The sequence below is a fragment of the Melopsittacus undulatus genome, chromosome 7, assembly GCF_012275295.1.
Source record: "Melopsittacus undulatus isolate bMelUnd1 chromosome 7, bMelUnd1.mat.Z, whole genome shotgun sequence".
Classification (NCBI taxonomy): domain Eukaryota; kingdom Metazoa; phylum Chordata; class Aves; order Psittaciformes; family Psittaculidae; genus Melopsittacus; species Melopsittacus undulatus.
The window spans coordinates 34611464-34627573 of record NC_047533.1 but is presented as its reverse complement, the minus strand read 5'-3'; the positions used below and the strand labels follow the sequence as shown (position 1 = coordinate 34627573).

General features: G+C 37.7%; 1 protein-coding gene across 2 annotated transcripts in view; it reads left to right on the top strand.

Moving 5' to 3' along the window:
- TENM3 (teneurin transmembrane protein 3) overlaps positions 1–16110 on the top strand; it is a 321907-nt gene that overhangs the window by 252425 nt on the left and 53372 nt on the right. Inside the window, exons 12-16 of one of the 2 annotated variants that reach the window (XM_013129074.3) lie at positions 3981–4007; positions 6540–6686; positions 13123–13339; positions 14375–14494; positions 14894–15155. In XM_013129074.3, coding sequence (XP_012984528.2) covers positions 3981–4007; positions 6540–6686; positions 13123–13339; positions 14375–14494; positions 14894–15155 — 773 coding nt within the window. The remainder of the gene's footprint in view (positions 1–3980; positions 4008–6539; positions 6687–13122; positions 13340–14374; positions 14495–14893; positions 15156–16110) is intronic. The other variant, XM_013129075.3, reaches the window with a different exon arrangement.

Sequence of the window (16110 nt, the reverse complement as noted above, 5' to 3'; positions counted from 1 at the left end):
TAATAAAAAAAATATAGTGATATTTTTAACTACTTTTCCCTTTGCACCTGATGAACCTGACTTAAGAATGCTTGTTGCATGGCTGTGAAGGCTTTTGCATGCAAAAACTCTATGCCAGAGATTCATTCATGGTATGCTCTCCTGATTAAGAATGATTTTGAAGAACTGGATTCCACCTTTGCTTCTACCATGTATTTTCTATTAGTCGTTCACAAAGGCAAAATTTAAAGGAGTGTTCTCTGTTCTTTATTTTCTGGGGACCTGACGTGCTTGTGTGTGAATTGCCAAAATGCTGGTTTGTGTATGAAAGACCATAAGTATTCTGGAAAACCACATCGTGTTTTCAGCCAAGTAGATGCATTCTCACTTTGATCTTTCTGTGTCTTAGTTACTCGCTCATAAAATGAGATAAGAATGTACTTTTTGTTCAGACCAGTAGTGTGAAGATACTAAATAATTTCAGTTTAGAGGGAAAGATTATAGATTTATGCAAGGTGATGTGGAAGTGGAAACATGGCTGATAGAACATGTGTTGGTCAGATCTTCCTGTAAAAGATCTGTGTCTGAGAGCATAAAGTTTGTATTAGTGGCAGAGATGTATATGCAGTTGTTGGCCAGTGATTGGGGATTGCTGTACTGCATTGTGGAAGGTGAGGAGAGTAAGCAAAGCAGAGCTTGCTCAGAGAGGAGCAGAACAGCGTTCTTCATTGTTTCTTCATGCTGAGATTATTTCTTCATCATCTTTTTTTTTCCTTCTCCTTTGTCTCTCTTCTCTGTTTCTAACCTCTCCTTTCTGTTTTCTTTTAGAGGGAGAGGCTATAGCTCCTCTAGAGGAAGAGAGGCAGCTAATAGTATGACTGGAGAGGAGGCAAGGGTTCAGTTCACACTTTCAAGGTGTAGGAAGCAAAAAACCATAAAAGTAGTTTTTAATTTAGGCAGACCTTGATCAAGATGGCTTTGGTCACATTCTTTTGTAGTTTTGCTTCATGTCTGGTGGTGCTATTAGATCAAATTCTGCTCTTGCAGCAAAGTAACTCTTGGAGGCTGTTTAGCTGATGCTAAAATGGGACTGTATACACTACAAAAAGTATGCGGCATGTTATAGTCTAGTGTACAGGTTACAAAGATTATGGTGGCTGAAGTTGTCTGGTGGAGGATAATAATGTAAATAATAAAAATATAAATCTGCTGTACAGTATTTAGAAGCATGTCACCCTTATAATCCTTTATGACAGCATAATCAGAATAAAGCAGTGTTATATGTACCAATTAAGGAACATCAAATCAATGGGTATGTGACTCATGCTGACTTAAACAGGAGCTGATTGGGATAAATGGATTTAATATGTACTTTTATTCTGTGGCTATTCTGTCATACCTGGAGCATATCAATAATCTAAGGAGGACACTGACTTATATCTCTGAAAGGAAACTAATGGGAGACATTAAATTAAAAGAAAAAGTCAGGGTTCTGACTAGTTATGAAATATCCTGTGTTAAATGTGAATTCGCCTGAAGTTATCAGTTCTTTGTAAAATACACTTGTCTGCCACAGTTATATAAATATCCACACACATTGATTTATATTTTATGTTGTATTAATTTTGAATGCCACTTACATCTTCTTGGGTTTTGACTATCCTAGAAGATGCACAGATTTTATATCTGCATTTTTATTATTCTGCATTTTGGAGCTACACAAAATCCGTCTACTCCTGGACATAATAGCAAGATTTTAAATGTCACAGTCATCACCTGTAAGAAAACCCTTCTAGGTATATTGTCTGGTCTCTTCATTGGATTTTTCAAGGAGTTAACATAGCACACATGTGCCAGATGTATAAACATCTTGCCAGGGAGCACCATGCTGAGATGCTTCTCCTACTGAAATGCTCCAAATCCCACCCAGAATTCTCTATACAGAGGTAAAAAGGCTGGTGTTATGTGCTTCCACACAAAGATGTGTTCATTCATGTTTGCAGTGCCATGGATAAGGAAGACAGCATGACTAGTTAAACTTCACTGTTTTAATTTCAAAGTTAAACTATTTTTGGTCACTCATTTTCTAGTTTTTGATTCTTCTAGGATACTGCATGTTAACCAGAATAGTTTCTAACATTGTCCTTACTGTCAACTGACCATAAGTAAAAGGATACTGGAAGGTAGAGCTTGTTTTCTGAAAATTACAATTTTATGGTCTGGAAGTGACTTCTCATAAGACTACTGGGTACAAGAAATCTTCAAAAGCATCTTCTTAATCCTTGTTTTTTAAATGCAGATTGGATTTTTGAACGGAAATAGCATGTGGGGACCTGGGATTGCAGGGATTATTTTCAGTTGCCTTACCTAATTGCTTCAGTTTTATGAAATAAAGCTTGTTTTTTCCTCCACACATACTACACAGTATTCTAAGAGCAGCTGTGTAGGAGCAAGGGGAGTTATACTGGATGAGTAAGAGGAAGAATTTGATCCACCCTGAAACCCAGCTGTATCACTTTCCTTTTTGTTTGTGGTTAATGTGAAAAGCTTTTTAGTTTGTTGCTGCTGTTCTAAATGTTCTGTAATTGATGTTTTCATCTTCTTTGTCTCCCTTTACCCTTACCTCTATAGAAAAAATATTTTAAAAGGGGGAAAAAAACCCCAAACCAACAACTGTGGACACGTGACCCTTGAGTTTCCACCTCTTAGTCATAGCAGTGCCTGTGGCTTTTGTGACTATCTATCTCATCACCTCCCTCCTTGAACTTGGGAAGAGCTTTTCCCGTTCATCCAAACTGGAGGAGAGGCCATAGTTGGAAATGCCTTTTTTATTCACCCAAGTCACAAAGTTAAGGAACAATAGCAAGTGACAGAGTTCTTCCCAGACAGGGGCCATCATCCAGCAGGGATATAGAAAAGTTCAGATTTTGAAAAGAAGCAAGCCCATGAGGGCTCTGCTGAAAGACCTTGTCCACAGCAAAACCCGAATGGAATCCAACGTTGTTGACTCAGCTCAGTGTGTCCCCACTGCAATGGTCTGTAATACCCCTGCCACCTTATGAGCATGTGGCTGCAGTTTGTAGCCTGCAATGGACCTGTACTACATAGTTTTGCCATATTAACCGCTTTTAACACAACTGCAGTTGTTTCTTGAATGTAAGAAGGTGTAACCAATCACTGCTGTGTTTTATGTATTAAAAGTAGGGCTGCTGGTTTAGATCTGTCTTGTGCTCTGTCTGTCATTCATCTATCTGCCTGCCTGCTGAAATGTTTTTTGTGAAATTTTAAGTGTCATAACTTGAAAGGAAAAAAAAGTCTTGCTATTCTGTTACACTATATTTATTTTTATATGTCTAAAGCCTATGTTTAATTTTAACCCATTTTTCTAACTGAAATGGATCACCATGCTACTAACCCCACTGTGCCCTCTTCCATCCCATATATATATATTCTAACTTATTTGCATACTTGGTGTGTGTTCTCGGAAGAATAACTGTGGCTGAATTGAAGCAGAAGAAAGCTTCCTTCTAATCCAGTCGGAATTAAGATAGTGTGCTGGTTATGCTGTCAGAGTCATACGTGACCTGAAATAAAAGATCTTCCAGTATGGTCAGTGTGTTAAAGCTCATAAGCTAAGTAATTACTCTTATGTTGGGTTGAGAATTGGATTTTTTAACTAGCTTTGATTATATTTTTGTTATATGTAAAAATCAAAGCATGTTAAGAGAAGCCAGGAGAAAAACATAGTCTCAGAAAGGCAGCATCTCTTTTTTTTCTGCAGGCCTCCTTTCTGAAGTAGTTTCATTGAATCATGACGATGTTTGCTGAAAAGACAATTTCTTGCATTTTTAAAAGCTTTGAAATACATTCTCATTTTGTAATGTAAGACCTCTCTCTCAGGTGCACCTGCTTGATTTGCATGTGAATTCTGAACAGTTCTTGTTTTATGTGACACTTCTGAAATGTCTGTCTGTTTTTTTTTTTCCTTTTTAATTCTCAAGCTCACTATTTGGATAAGATAGTGAAAGGTACTGTATATTTGCTCTTTGATGACATGCCTATACCTACATGTACTTTTTTATATGAATATATAGTTACAAACATACTAGTTGGGCGAAAGAATCTTCTTTTACATACATTCCATGAATTATAGATTGAACTCATATGACTTTCAGCTCATCTCAAATTAAAATGAAATCTTGCTTATGTTATGTAATAGTAATTTATCAGTGATTATACGTTTATATACAAACTGTATATGTGTACTTGATTTTGTTTGAACCAAAAACTGAAGATAGTATTCATTTGCTGTTTGGTGCTTTATCTTTGCTAGTTTTGTCATTGGACCTCTACCTACAAAGCTGTAAACATTTAGGAAACAAAACAAAGCAATACTTTTGTCACAGAACAAGTGTCATTAGTTCTAAAGAACAGATTAATTATAGATATGTGTGTGTTTATATATAGACAGATCAATAGAATACCCCAGGCTTTTAAGCTTTTCTTTGTCTGAATGTAGAAAGACTATAGGAAATTATGACTTGTATTTTGTATGAAGTTAGAAAAAAGCTAGTTTACTCTATGCAACATTTTCAATTAAAAAGTTCAAGGATGCAAAAGCCTGACATGAAACAGCAAAGATTCTTATATCTTCAGTTATGGTGAAAAAAATTTATTAAGAAGAATGTTTGAAATATTCCTACCCCTCTTTCCCTGAGTATCTTTATTCCTTATTTGTGGTTTTGTTTTGTTTTTTTTTATTAGAGTATGACAATATTCAAGGCAATATCCAGGCTTTCACACAATAAGTCTTGAGTGTACCTAGCTGATTCCTAAAACACTCTGTCAGTATTGCAATTAAATATGTGAGCCTTCCATAAATTTAACAGATAAAAGAGTAAGAAAAAACCAGCTCTCAGTTCATCAACAAATGCTATCAGCAACCAGTCTGAAAGGAGTAGCAAGACTGATCTCAGCCTGACATAATGGCACAATATCTGTAACTGTAGCATTATCATCCTTCCTCATAAAAGGTTTTCCTGATCTCTGTCTTATAAGTAATTTGACAAGAGTTAAGCACCCTTTATAAATTCTTTTCTGCAAATGTTTGGAGCTACATGGTTGAAAGAAGTTGGTAAATTCAAAAGTTTTTAGAACTAAAAAATAGACTATTACCTCTGAAAGACTGTTCTAAGCTCAACTGAGCTTAACTAAAATGGGTCAGTAGATTAGTCCACAAAGACAATAGTCCTACAAAGTGAAATGGTAAGCCAGTTACTTAGACTTTTTGGATAAATGTTTACAGAAAATTGTTGTGTCCAAAATTATTTGATTTGTAGTCACCTTCTTGTAAGATACTTAGTGCCATATCTGTACTTGCTTCTGTCAGTGTCTTATCATAGTCATAGAGAAGGAACACCAAAATCTACATATTTACAGTGTTGTCATCCTCATACAGATCATGTTGGCTGCATGCCAGATTTCATCACTAAGAAGTAACAGATACTGTTTTTTTAATGCAATGTTAGACTGAAAACAATTATCGATTTTGGATATATTAAATTATGTTAATTGTTTCCCAAATTTTCCCTCCTTGGCCATAAAAGCAGACAAGATAGGATATAAAGGTAACAGCACAAAAGCCTTAGGGAGATTGTCACAAAAAAATCACTTTCTGCTATCTGTCTTGAAGCACGTCACTACCGTGTTTTTGTTCAGTCTATCAATGTTTTATTGTGGTCCTTATGGTATTTCATTTTGTCCGTCCTAAGTAATCAAATACGCACAGCTATTACATTTAGTTGGAAATCCTGTTGGTCCTGTCCCATCCGTATGCAGCCTGAATCCTAGTGTTTGTTAGAATAGATGCTAAGCTGCTTCACTATTTCCTGGGCTTTGCTTATTCTGTGGAAAGGAATGTATTTTTGGCATAAAGTATAGTCATTAAAACTGGCCTATACTTTGTGCAATTATTTAGCGCACTGTAATTTCACATGAATATACGGCAACTCTGAGACCAGATAAAGTTAATGTTTTCTTTTATTACATGACTAAAATCATACCCTTTTTCCTACTTAAGAATTTGGAGGGATTTGTCCATAGTAACAGGGAGCTTAAACATTTGTGCCACTAAGTAACCAATACTGCATAGAGCAAATAATGAACTATTCTATGAGCACAGAAAAATGTCTCATTTTACAGAGCTGTGTTTGCACTATGCACTCATTTCTTGTTACTTTGCCAAAGAAAAAAAAAATTAAAAAAAATTAAAAACAAACTTAATTTTGTCTGGCCTGCAGGTATTTAGAGGATTGGTGCATTTATTTCCTGCCTGTACAGGTAAGTGGTGTCTCAAGTGTCAGGCCAATCAAAGATGCCACTTTGTTAAGAATTACGTTCCCCAGGTAATGTTGCTGTTCCACTCCATGTGCAATTACAGTATTTGTGCTGTTCTTAAGGCCTGTTCCCAGTAAGTGTCCCTTGTTTGTATTTTTATTTCTTTTTATAGAATTGCAATCTTTAAATCACTTGCGATTTTTCTTCTTTGTCTGTTTCAACAGAGGGCTGCCCGGGCTTGTGCAACAGCAATGGGAGGTGCACGCTGGACCAAAATGGCTGGCACTGTGTCTGCCAGCCAGGATGGAGGGGAGCAGGCTGTGATGTGGCCATGGAAACTCTTTGCACTGACAGTAAGGACAACGAAGGAGGTAAGATATAACAACTGGATCTCTAACACTGAGGGGAACCTGTTGAGGAATGGAGATTTTACAGTCAGGTGATTAAATACTGCCATGAGAACCAAACATGCATTTTACTAGCTCCTCTGTCTGTAAGAATATGCTGCAGTATTCAGTGCTTTTATATGGCATATCAGCAAAGCCTTTCAAGATGCTTATGACAGGTGAGATATGTACTTAGAAAATGATGGGTGTCACCTTTTTCCCTGCAGTGTTCTTTTATACTGAAATAAATCATAGTCTCAATTCAGTGAACTGTAGTGGAAGGGAAGAAAAGAAAGGAGTTAAATTTTCAGTGACCTCACAAGGAAATTATCCAAAGAGAAAAGGCAGAACAGAGAGTTTATGTTTTGATCTGTGATACTATTGCTGGAAACAATTGGTTGTCCAGTCTACAGAGATCTTATCCCTCCATAGCCTGTGAATGCTCAGATAACTGACAGGATGCTCCCAGAAGTTTTGGGGTTTGGTTTGGTTTTATTTGGCTTGCTTTTCTGCAGTCTGTCATTCGGGTGACAGGTAACAGTCTGCAGCAAGATGTGGGCAGGAGTGTTGACTCAAGGAATCAATCTGCTATCACTGTTGCAGGGTGGGAAAGGTAGAGGGGCTTACTTTGGCATGACTCCAGAACCCACACGAAAACAAGATTAAATGTGAATGCAATCAAATATTAGATCAGCATAATGCTTTTATTGTCTGCTTTTCTTCCCCTTTTCACATCAACTCTTTGTTTAGCACCTTCAGATTCAGAGCAGAGATAAGAAATTCCAGTAGGGCTTCTGGATGATGATAAAGTCATCTGTGACTTTGTTTTTCAGCTTTGGGATGCGTATGCCTTTGTCATTGCTGATTGGCTTTACCGTTCTCACATCCCAACTGCAGTTGGGATCTCAGACATCAGAAACTATAAATAACAGCAGCATTTACTTCTCAAGGAAAATAAATAACACACTGCTGCTGTTTATTGCTTTACACATTGCTTGATTTTTGCATATTGTATATTTTGAGTCAGCTTTGCACTTTCAGGGGCCTAAAGAATCTGATGCAATCTGATATATGCAGTCTGAGCTAGTGTGAAGCTGAATTTCTGCATGTAGGAAGGGAGCAAGTGGAATGATTAGCCACAGCATTTCCATGCCGGGATATGCTGTTTGGGGGATTCAGTTCAGGTGGGCTGGGAGATTGTAAACATAAGGAAGAAAGAGAAACCTGCAAGCATGAAAAAAGACAAAGCAAAGAGGAGAAGAAACTAGGTTAATGCATGAACAACGTGAAGGAAAAAATAGATTGTGTAGGGGAAAAATGTTGAAAGCCCAGTGATAGACTAAAACAGATTCAGTAAACATTAAAGGTAACAGAAAGATGTGACATATCAGAGGAAGAGTCAAGAGCAGGTAACAGAACAGTGGGAGGAAGGAGGAGCGAGGTGAACAGGAGTGAACAAAACAAGAACAAGGGAAAAGAAGATGCTCCTTCAGACTAAAAACAATAATACCTGTTTGTGAGGAAAAGGGGAAGAGGAACAAGGAATTGGAGCAGAAGGATCAAACAGGATGACTTAAAGTTCAAGCAGAAAGAACAATACTGAAAAAAAAAGGCAGTAGACCTTAGTTTTACTCATGCTTCAGTACAGAGCATATTCATGTCAGTCTTTGACAAGTGGCTGAGGGAAAGGGTTAAATTGTACCAATTAAATTAAATTAAAAACTGAAGGCATACCAAACAAAACTGGGAAGTGTTTTTTTGCCAGAAACCCACCTGGAAAGAGAAGCAGTGTTTCTTCCCTTTCCAAGAGTACCTGCAATCAGCCCACTAATCTCCTGAGCAAGTCATTCAGATTCCAGACAGCTGCAGGGAATGGCACAAGGATGCCTCTGCTGTATTTGTGTATTGTGGGAGATTAGGTTATCTGAGCACTTATGCTGCCTTTATACCATGACTGCAGGTAGTGTGATTTACTTCGAACCAGGGTCAGTGGTTATGTAATTAAAGTTATCTCTGTTGTTAGCTAATTGTTATGCTGTGGTTAATCTTTATGTTTCATCCTACACTGGATAAAATATATTTCATATAGTAATATTATTAATTATTAGCAATGTCTGCTGTTCCTTTGATTAGCTCTTTCTGGGACTGACTTCAAATTCTATGAACATGAGCATTCCAAGGACCTCAATGGGAATATTCTCCATAGGAAATGCTAATGACATCAAGGCATACTTGATCATTTTTCCCTTCTAGATACCATTGACACATGATGGGATGATTATTACTCATCTGCCTTTTAATGCAGATTTCTGGGAGTCTTGCGGATTATTTCCTTTCTCCTTAAGGATAACTTGCATAGTGGCAAATGCCTAGCAAAAGAATGTAATAGGACAACTGTGAACTTATATTTTCATTGGTATACTACCAGGCCGCTAATTAAAGTAGGAAATTACTGCCACAGAACGTTTTGAATGTCAGAAGGGTTACTAAGTACAAAGATAACTCAAGCTCGGGAAATTCCAGGAGCTTTGTACTTCAATTAGGACAGATACAGTGGCATGGTCCTGTTCTCTGGTTTGTGCTCCAACACTTCCCACTATTCTTCACCTTTTTGTTTGCATCTGTGGTTTGTGGAGAGTGCTGGGTTGATATATCCATAGTATTTATCCACAGTAACTCCACAATTTCTTTCTAGAGTGACAGCTAATTTAGAGCCCAATACTTTATATTTTAGGCTTCTTCAACAGGAATGTTGAATTTGAGTGTGGTGTAGGTGTGCTTATAGAGATACTGCAATAGTAACATTGAACAAGGACCTTGTGCATTGCTTAGGAATAAAACATGTGCTTTTTCTGCTTTTGTGGCTTTTCCAACCAGCTGCTCCTAGAGGCAGTCATTTTTGGTGTCTATAATTGAGTCTGTTCGTTGTAGCCTGTTGTAAATCGAGCTATGTGAAGGTAACTGAGATTTCTTAATACAGTTTTCTGTCCTTTCTAGCCTCTTGCCTTAGTGTGCCACAACCACCAAAACCATCCTGGTGAGATGACCAGGAACCTAACTCCAAAACTGTATTCTCCTTATGCAGGCAGTGAATTTCACTTCAGGGAGATTTTCTGACACCTAAGTATATAATCGCTTATTTGGCAGGAGTGTGATTTATGTAAGTCCTTGGTCATCATCTCCCCTTGACACTGGGCAAAATTTGTGCTCAGGACTTATTTTTTCCCCCTAGTTTTCTTCCTCCAGCAGTTTTATATATACCCTTTAAATTCCATTCAAAAGAAAACATGCTCACTGAGACATCTTATCTCTGTCTTGACTCCTCTCATTTAATGTTTTGGTGGTTTTATTAGTCTCTTCAAGCAACCTGATCAAAAGGCCATGCTCCATTGCAATGCTGTGCATTTTGGAACAGCAGGAAAAATAACATTAGTCAAGATTTTTACAGCTAGAATTTAGCTTTTGAGGAAGAAAACAATAATGTAGTCATTACATCTTCTGCATATATAATAACCACTTACATAATATAAATAGCCTCCTGAGACTCATAATGATTGTCCAGTTGGCTGTAGGAGTTTCTATTTTCTTTATAATTTCACTATCACTTTTGAGTGATATAACTGATAACGCTAGTGTTGAGCTAAGCCTCATCCTTTTCAGGCTAAACAAATTCATCAATAATTTTGCAGAGCCATTTTGGAAAGGAAATTTTACTCTGCTTCACACAGTGCAATAGAGTACTCAACTTAGTGGTACTAGATAGCTCTAGCCACATAAGTACAGAGAAAGAATGAAAAATGTTTTCTCAAGTTATAAGGAGCCAGATTCATAACCATCCGTCACTCGCCTGGGCAAGTTACTGATAAACTCCACAGAAAAATAACAAACAGCATATCCCTGTATCTTGGCTGGTGAAAATGAGATTCTTTCTCTGATTGATGTTAGCAGAGAGGCTTGTAAAAATGCATTTCCAACTGATTAGTTCAGAAGGTGTCAATCTCATGCAGTTTTATGACCTGCAGACTATACTCCAGATGTACATTTGCTTTTTATAAACTAACAAAGATGAATGAAGAAATTTGAGCATTTCTTTGGCAACTGCACCAGATATTTCCTGGGAGGCCACACAGAGATATGAAACCCCCAAACCATGCTTTTAACCGTCTGTACCCCCCAGCCTTGTCACTGATCCAGGCTTCTAGGGCCTGACCAGCAAGGGAGATCAGTATTTCAGCTAGGAAAGGGTTTCATATTGTACAAGAATGAGACTAGAAAATCACAAGAGTCAGACTATTTGAGGTTGGAAAGACCTCTGGAATCATCTAGTCCCACCCCCTGCTTAGAATAGGGTCAACTAGATTATGTGGCTTAGGGCTGTCTCCAGTTGGGGTTTGAGTATTTCTAAGGATAGATGCTCCAAAATTTCCCTGGACAACCTGTTATGGTGTCAGACCACTTTCACAGTAAAAAATGTTTTCCTGACATTTAGACAGAATTTCCTGTGTTTCAGTCAGTGCCCATTGTCTCTTGTCCTTTTGCTGGACAGCAAAGGACAGACTTTTTTGACTGAAAGGCAATCTTTTTTGCACCTTCCCATTAGGTATCTGTACACATGGATAAGATGTTCCTCCCCAGGCCTTCTTTTCTCCAGGCTGAACACTCTGCTTTCTCAGCCTTTCCTCATAGGAGAGATATATCAAGCCCATAAATACTTCATGGCCCTTCACTGAGCTTTCTCCAGTATGTCTGTGACTCTATGTCTCTGGGAAACCCAGCCTGCACACAGCACGCTCCAGATGTGGCCTCGCCAGTGCCGAGGCTGCTCTTAATGCAGCCCAAGATGTCACTGACACTTTCTTTGCTGCAGGACCATGTTGCTTGCCTCATGTTCAATTTGGTGTCCACCAGGACTCCCAGGGTCTTCTGCACAAAGCTACCTTGCAGCCAATTGTCCCCCAGCAGGTACTGGAGAATGGGGTTATTTTTCCTCAGGTGGACTTTGCCCTTCTGTTTGTTGAACCCCATGAGGTTCATGTCAGCCCATTTCTTCAGTCTGTCAAGGTCTGTCTGAATGGCAGCACAGCCCTCTGGCATATCCTCATTCTGGGAAAAATCAATGTTCTTTTCTTTCTCTTAAAAAAAGTTTGAAGTTTTATCTACTTAATGGTGACTTTTTCATCCCTTTTATTCTCCCTGAACTGACTTTGATGTCAGCTGAGTTAAATAAGAATTTTCAATGCACAAAATAATAGAAATCCCAGTTCTTTACTATTTTTTCCAATCCTCTAACTGATCCACATAGCATAGCAATACTTAGAGGAGTACCTTTAGAAGATCTCTGTTTACTTACACTCTTTCAACATATAATTGAACAAAAGTGCGTGATATTTTTCCCTTCGGAAAGAAGTTTTACTCTAAAGCTAGGTTCTTTTGTGAGAGAAGCAGTTCTGGGCTTCCTTTGAGTGCTACACTGGTATATTTTTCAGTGTAGTGCAGCAAACAAGCTCTCCCTCTAATCTAAATGGAATAATAAAATGTTTGAGCTATTTCAGTCTTGCTGTTCTTTTGGGGAAACAATTATCAGCTATGTGATACCATATTACATTCATCTAGAAATTTTCTGTGGCTGACATTTCCAGGCTCATTTTCCTTATGACTTTACTTACAACAAATTAGTAGTTACCAATTTGATCTTGATTTTAATCTTTCACCAAATTAGATTTCCAATGATGTGACAGATCTCATGCTCCTTGTATGTGAATATTTCAGTACATAAGCATAAAAGCAGCCATGTGTTTAAATCTTGCTTATAGTGGCCAGCATTTCTCGTCAGTTTATTCAGAATAAAATCTAAATGTTAAATACAGATTTTGCTCTCTCATACATTTTCATGCAAAATAGTTGCGGAAATTGCCTTTGCCACTAGCAACACAATCTTTCTGCCAAGGTATAAAGGAATCCACCCTGATAAATGTTGTGAAATATTTAAAGCTACTTGCAGCATATATATGCTAAAAAAACTTCAGGATCACAGCAGAGTGGGAGTTACTTGTTTCTTTTCTCTAGCAAGCCAAATAACCTCAGATAAAAGCTACTTAGACCCACCTCAATTTTTAATATTTATAAGTTAACAGTGTATGCAGAGCCTGAGCACCTCCGTTTTCTGGTTTGTTCAACATGTTTTCAGAAAAGTGTCAAATACGTGATGCTGACTATGTTTCAGCTTGCCTGGATTTTCACTGAGTTTAAGAACTCAGTGGAAACAAACTCTTTCCTTGATTGAAAGTGAATTCACTAAAATCTTAATTATTAGTATTCTTTCATACTAATTAGGTTTTTTAATCTCTCTGCTGGCTGGCTCATTGACATGCAAAGGGGCAGGAGGAAGAGTTTGTTCATTTCTGTGACTTTCTGCCAACAGATGGGCTAGTTGACTGTATGGATCCTGACTGCTGTTTGCAGAGTTCTTGCCAAAACCAACCTTATTGTCGTGGACTACCTGATCCCCAAGATATTATCAGCCAAAGCCAACAGTCTCCACCTCAGCAAGCAGCCAAAGCGTTTTATGACCGGATCAGTTTTCTCATTGGAGCAGACAGCACTCATGTCATACCCGGGGAAAGTCCTTTTAATAAAAGGTGAGTATGATTTATCATTTATTCATGAGTATGCAAGAAATTGAAGAATGTGAGATTCCTGTTTGGAAAAGATCCACTCCAATTGCAAAATTCATGGCAGGGACTTTCAGCAAAGACCTTCTCTCATAATATATTTCTTGCTTATTTTATCTCATTTCCTGAAAAATTCAAATTGCTGAAGCTGGTAGGTTACAGAAGGTATTTGCAGTGCTTAGTACCTGTATTCTATCAGGGCACTTCATTAATGATTAAATAAATCTTTATTTAACCAGTTGATTTGGGCTAGCACAGTTGGAAATACATCAAAGCAATGAAAACACTTCAGAAGGAAAAGCAAAGCTGCACTTTTTAAACTGAGCTCACTAAATAATATAAATTATGAATTAATGTAATAGAACTGTTAAGTGCATGACAGTATAATTGCATAAACTATTTGACTGGTGCTCTACGAAGCAGTAATGACCTGAAAATAAACCAGTAACAGGAAGCAGGTGTCTGGGATCTCACTGAGTGAAGGAAGATGATTTACACTAGAACTACAACGTTTGCAGTAATTTAACAGCATTAATGTGTTTGGGCACAGCAGTTGATTAAAAGTTGTTGCACCAGTGTTCCTTATTGCTCTTTTAAATTTTGTACTTCATAGTCCCTGCAGTTTTACAGATTGCTTTGATACTAATTGAAAAGTACATTGTTCTTTAGGAGTCTGCCAGAGGTATGACTTACAGTGGGAACATCTAGAGCCTGTAAATTCTTAAAATTCTTCAGTGAATTTCTGGTCTTAGGAATTCAGTACAGACAAAATGAACCGAACTAAAATCAACAGTATTGAGACTAAATTAGTATCTGTAGATTTCAAGGCATTTGTTTATACAGTGCAAATTATGTGAACTCGTAAAAGGGTTAGAGTCTCAGGAATGTTCTTTTAATGGTAATAGATACCATGGGAGGGGGTGTTCACTTTGCTAGCTCTTACTCATTCAGAAGAAAATGATAAAAGCTAATTTGTAACTTGATCCTGCATCTTTTTCACAGTCTTGCATCCGTCATAAGGGGCCAAGTATTAACTGCTGATGGAACACCACTTATTGGAGTCAATGTCTCATTTCTACACTACCCAGACTATGGATATACAATAACTCGCCAAGATGGAATGTAAGTTCCCTTTGAAGCACTTCTAAGGCATAAAGACAGTGAAAGCGTTACTGAAGAGCTGCTTGTAAAAATAAGATGATAATAAAATCATGGAAACAAAAGTCATGAACAAAGTGATTGGCTAAAGTTGTACTTTTTACGTTCTTCAAACATAAAGCATGCTGATTATATACTTCAGGAGTAGAAGGGCTTGCTTAATTTAAATGCGGCATCCCAAACTCTCCATTCTTTTAATGCAGTATTTTGTAATATAATTTAATTGATTTCTCCATTGTTCCCAGTAGAGCCATTCTGCCTTCAGAGCAGTGCAGAGGAATGAAGAATCAGTCTGTAAAATCGTGCCTGTGGATGGCTTTGGGAATTTGTTGACTAGCTATCCCTGTTGGGTTTTTTTCCTAGGTTTGACTTGGTAGCGAATGGTGGCGCCTCTCTGACACTGGTATTCGAGCGATCACCGTTCCTGACACAGTATCACACAGTATGGATTCCATGGAATGTTTTTTATGTCATGGATACCCTGGTTATGAAGAAGGAAGAAAACGACATTCCTAGTTGTGATCTGAGTGGATTTGTAAGGCCAAACCCTGTTATCGTGTCATCACCTTTATCCACCTTCTTTAGAATTTCTCCTGAAGATAGTCCTGTCATCCCAGAGACACAGGTAAAGTGTGCTTCAAATAAATAGCATCTTGTTACAGGCTAGTATTAAGCAACCATAACAAAAAGAGTGGAAACTACTGTTTAAAATAAAGAACGCTAAGTGCTAAGAATTTGCAACTTGATTGGTTTTAATTTATTTATTTATACTATGGTATGATTTTAAAAAAATGAGGTAAGAAAGTTTGGTGTACACAGCATCTGGTTTTGTATTTGTTTGCGTGTTTTCATAATTTAATTTCAAGAATGCCTTCAGCCCATCAAAATGGACACACTTTAGTACATCTGCCTTTTTTTAACTGTCTTCTTCTTAGGGTGCACCTCAGAAAGTGAAAATGCAGGATATTTTTCCACTATGTCTGAAAGACCCAAACAGTTCAATTTATCTGTTTAGTCCTAATAAATAGCACAACATTCAGATTTTTATAAACCAAGAGAACTTTCTGTAACACTGAGGGCAGGTTTATAAACCAATGAGCATGTGTGCTAATCGAGTTCTTCAGAGCTTGTAATATTGAAAGTAAGACTTAACATCAAATGTTGCTTTTAATGGAAAAAGCTGTGGCTGGAATGTTTTTACTCCAACACAGGTGTATTAAATTCCTCCATCTCATAAAGCTAATCACTAATGCTGTCTTCCTCAGCTCCTAAAGCAGAGTTGCATTTCAACAAGTAATATTTATCTCATTGATTTCTGATTTAAAAAAATCATGAGCTACTGGTTTTCTTAGTGAAGCAGCACTCTTTCTGCCTCCCTCTTTCATTCTGCCTTTCCCTCTTGTCATGGTTTGAGCATGTTTTGAGGGTGTTTTTGTTCAAGGTTTTTTCCAGCCAGGTGGAGGAGGGGAGTCCGGGAGGAAGGAGAGACAGGACACCTGACCCAGGCTAGGCAATGAGGTATTCCATACCATAGCACGTGATGCCCAGGATGCATACTGGGAAAGAGAAGGCTGGAGGGG